This window comes from Cebus imitator, unplaced genomic scaffold, assembly GCF_001604975.1.
Source record: "Cebus imitator isolate Cc_AM_T3 unplaced genomic scaffold, Cebus_imitator-1.0 Scaffold372, whole genome shotgun sequence".
NCBI classification, from domain to species: domain Eukaryota; kingdom Metazoa; phylum Chordata; class Mammalia; order Primates; family Cebidae; genus Cebus; species Cebus imitator.
In genome coordinates this window covers 834849-839093 of record NW_016107687.1, presented here as the reverse complement: position 1 = coordinate 839093, position 4245 = coordinate 834849, and the positions used below count along the sequence as shown (strand labels likewise).

General features: G+C 34.6%; 1 protein-coding gene across 1 annotated transcript in view; it reads left to right on the top strand.

The window, feature by feature from the left end:
* Positions 1-4245, top strand: part of TBK1 (TANK binding kinase 1) — a 54359-nt gene that overhangs the window by 47293 nt on the left and 2821 nt on the right. Inside the window, exons 14-20 of the mRNA XM_017507308.2 lie at positions 893-1014; positions 1109-1185; positions 2072-2111; positions 2640-2741; positions 2853-2949; positions 3354-3460; positions 3679-3750. Of these exons, the coding sequence (XP_017362797.1) occupies positions 893-1014; positions 1109-1185; positions 2072-2111; positions 2640-2741; positions 2853-2949; positions 3354-3460; positions 3679-3750 (617 nt within the window). The remainder of the gene's footprint in view (positions 1-892; positions 1015-1108; positions 1186-2071; positions 2112-2639; positions 2742-2852; positions 2950-3353; positions 3461-3678; positions 3751-4245) is intronic.

The window sequence follows — 4245 nt, the reverse complement described above, 5'->3', positions numbered from 1 at the left end:
TGCGGTGAGCCGAGATCGCGCCATTGCACTCCAGCCTGGGTAACGAAAGCGAAACTCCGTCTCAAAAAAAAAAAAAGAAAAAAGAAAAAATGCTCAAATCCAATAGTAAGAAAAACTCGCATGTTATAACAGTAAGATACTGTTTTTATCTTTCAGATTATCAAGGCTTAAAAAATTATAATGCCAGCGCTGACAAGAGTGTGGTTTAAAGGGCACCCTCGTTGGTTGCTAGTGGCAATGTCAGCTGCTACTGACAACATTATTTGAAAAGCAGTAGTGTGTATGAGGACCTTTAAAATATTTGGATATATTTGTCCTTTAAGTCTAGCCTCATCCATTCTTCACAAGTTTTACAAATACTATATGCATTTCTGTGGCAGGCAAGTGATAAATTTACTAAGCTTAAAATGAACAGAATCTTAGGTGAGGTTTTTTTTTCATTTTCTGTTTTTAAGAGCAGTTGCTTTGGTTTGGCCTCTAAACAAGAAGAGCACACATCTTGCTACCTACATAGTTTATGCTTGGGACTATTCTAGTGGTTCTATTGAATTTTCACAACAGGGCTATGAAATGGAGAATTAAACACCTTTTACAGATAAAGAAACAAGATTGAAGTATTTTACATATTGTTTTAGAAGGGTATTTACTGAATGAAATGTTTTATAAAATGTATTTATGCTGGTCTCACGTTTTATAATCATATTGTACCCCTGGTGGAAATCAACCTAAGAAACTCTTTTGTATTTAAAAATGGAAATAATTACTGTGCCTTTGAATTGAAGTAATCTACAAAAGAAGTGTTGTTCAGACTTTAAACTTTGTTGACACTGCGATGATTGTTTCTCAAAAAAAGCTTTTGGCAATCTGGATCTCAACCATTGGTTTTATTTAGCTTTCCAGTTCTCAGGGAACAATAGAAACCAGTCTTCAGGATATTGACAGCAGACTATCTCCAGGCGGATTGCTGGCAGATGCATGGGCACATCAAGAAGGCACTCATCCAAAAGACAGAAAGTAGGTTATAGCTTTATGCATAGTTTCTGCTCTTATAAATGTCCTTTTTCACATTGACTCAGTTAATTTACATGAGTTTTTCTTCCTTAAATAGTGTAGAAAAACTACAAGTCCTGTTAAATTGCATGACAGAGATTTACTATCAGTTCAAAAAAGACAAAGCAGAACGTAGTAAGTAAAATTTGCTATTTTTTAATTTAATAAATCGCTCAGTAATTAGTTGTAATTCAGTTAAATTAATTTGGTATATCTTTAAGGGTGGCTTCTTAAGCTGTTTCAGAGATGTGATTCTGTCAGGAAAAAGGTTGATTGTGCTAAAAAACTGTTCTTAAAATCAACCTTCTGAATACTGTACTTTAAATCAGGGTCATGAACTCCAGAACCTCTAAAGGCTAGGCAGGTTACAGAAAGGAATGAGATTGGACAGTGGGGACTCATCTACAGGGGAGAGCCACTACTCAGATTCACCAGAGGTATTGCCCAGTCTTCCCATTTCTCAAAAATAGCTAGAAATGCCGGGCGCAGAGATTCACGCCTGTAATCCTAGCACTTTGGGAGACTGAGGCGGTCAGATCACCTGAGGTCAGGAGTTTGAGACCAGCCTAACCAAAATGATGAAACCCTGTCTTTACTAAAACAAAATTAGCCGGTCCTGGTGGCACATGCCTGTAATCCCAGCTACTCAGGAGGCTGAGGCAGGAGAATTGCTTGAACCTGGAAGGCACAGGTTGTGGTGAGCCAAGATTATGCCATTGCACTCTGTCCTGGGCAACAGAGCAAGACTCCGTCTCAAACAAAACAAAACAAAAAGCTAGAAATACAAAGTTTTTGTTAGAAACATCTTGATTTTTAAATGTTGACAGTTAATTGTTTTTTACATTGTTATTTACAGACCAAATAAAAGCATCTGTGGGCCATAAGTAGCCCATGAGCCACAAATCTATGACATCTGCTTCAAATTCTTAGCCATTTTGAAGCAATAATCTCAAAATAAAATATATTGTGTATGATGTTATGATTCTGCATTAACAACAGCAATATATTTTCTTATTTCTAGGACTAGCTTATAATGAAGAACAAATCCACAAATTTGATAAGTAAGTATCCAGATTATGTTTAATAATTATTTTCAGTGATCTTTATTAATATGATTCTTCTTAAAGTTGAAATTAATTATAATTAAAAATACATTTTAATCTTGATTTTATGGGATTGTTACAATATGTACACATTTTTAAAGGTCATGCTTCTGCTCCTTAATTGGGAAGTTACCACAATGAGAGAAGGAGCAACATTACCTTTCCACTCAGTCACCTTCTGCCTCCTGTGCTCTCATTCCAGGACAGATAATAGGGCACACAGGCGAGGGCAGACTTAACCACCATCTTAACTTTAACCTCATTCAATAGGCTTTTTCTTTAACACCCATTTTGAACCTTCTCTTTCTCTTCTTACTGCTATAATGTCTATCTTAGAAATGTTTACTTTCTACTGTAAATATATTCTAAAGCCACAACAATCATTATAGGAAACAGATACATTTCATATATTTGAGAATTTCTAAATATTGAAAGTAGAAATAGTGACAATTGGTTTAAGCCTTTTTGATTATTTCTAAATTACAGGCAAAAACTGTATTACCATGCAACAAAAGCTATGACACACTTTACAGATGAGTGTGTTAAAAAGTACGAAGCATTTTTGAATAAGTCAGAAGAATGGATGAGGTGAGTAAACTTCTTTTGGAGTGATGAGTGATTGACTGCACAATAGAAATGTACATTTGAAGTGAGAATGTTTGCTAGACTGCATATCAATGGATTCTTTTTGGTTTTCAGAAAGATGCTTCATCTCAGGAAACAGTTATTATCTCTGACTAATCAGTGTTTTGATATTGAAGAAGAAGTATCAAAGTATCAAGACTATACTAATGAGGTAAGTATAGCTATCAAAAGTATCTAGAAAAAGGCATTTTTCTCGTTAGGAAAAATTAAAATTCTTCTCAGTTTATAACTGATAGTGATTGACAAGGGAAAATGGGATAGAATGTGCCTACATTTGGTTCCACCCACAGATTTTTAATATGTATTTTGAGCCAAGTTTTAAAAGTGTAGATGTTTTACAACTAAAAACAGCTGATAAACCATCCTTTTATCATCTGTAAGAAAAGTTTCTTACAAGGGTGTTGATTAAGTATTGTATCATTGATAGTTTTGAAATCAAAATTTAAAATTTTTATAAACGACTTATTAAAAGCTCCAACACTTGATATCAGATCTGTAGTAAGTACTTTTGCTCTGTGATTAATGTGTTTTTTTTTTCTTTTTTTGATGTTTTAGTTACAAGAAACTTTGCCTCAGAAAATGTTTGCAGCTTCCAGTGGAATCAAACATGCCATGACCCCAATTTATCCAAGTTCTAACACATTAGTAGAAATGACTCTTGGGTAAGAAACTCATCATTTGGTAACTGTAGTGTTTCCATTTTCTTTTATTGCAGTTTGTGCTCTTGCTCTTACATTTTGAAATGTTTGATGTTTGTTGTAATACAGCGTTTTAATAAGGTTAGTTGTTGACTAGCTAAATTTAGAAAACTGAAACATAAACATCATTCTAAAACATTTGCATACTTTTTTAAGCAAAGGTGCTTGTTTATTTTATATAGTATGAAGAAACTAAAGGAAGAGATGGAAGGAGTGGTTAAAGAACTTGCTGAAAATAACCACATTTTAGAAAGGTGAGTAATACAAAAATAATTATTCTGATTTTCTGTGCAATTGAGTTCATACACATCTGTACTTAAATCTTCCTGTGTGAATAGATTCAGCAGTGGTAAAGGGTCATAAAGTCAGAACTTACTGTTTTTCTCTCTCAGTATGATTGTGAATTTTTGATGCCTTTTAATGGTTGATTGGTTCCATTTTATAGAAGAACTGGTTAATTGAATTACTTGCTTATTTGAATCAGTTTGTAAAGACCAAACTCTATTTACATTATTTTTTATAACTTATTCATTGGAATCATAATTTTCAATTTGGGTAATCAGAGTTTCTTGTTAAGACACCAGCACACGCCAGGCGCGGTGGGTGAAGCCTGTAATCCCAGCAGTTTGGGAGGCTGAGGCGGGTGGATCACGAGGTCAAGAGATCGAGACCATCCTGGTCAACATGGTGAAACCCCGCCTCTACTAAAACTACAAAAAATTAGCTGGGCATGGTGGCGCGTGCCTGTA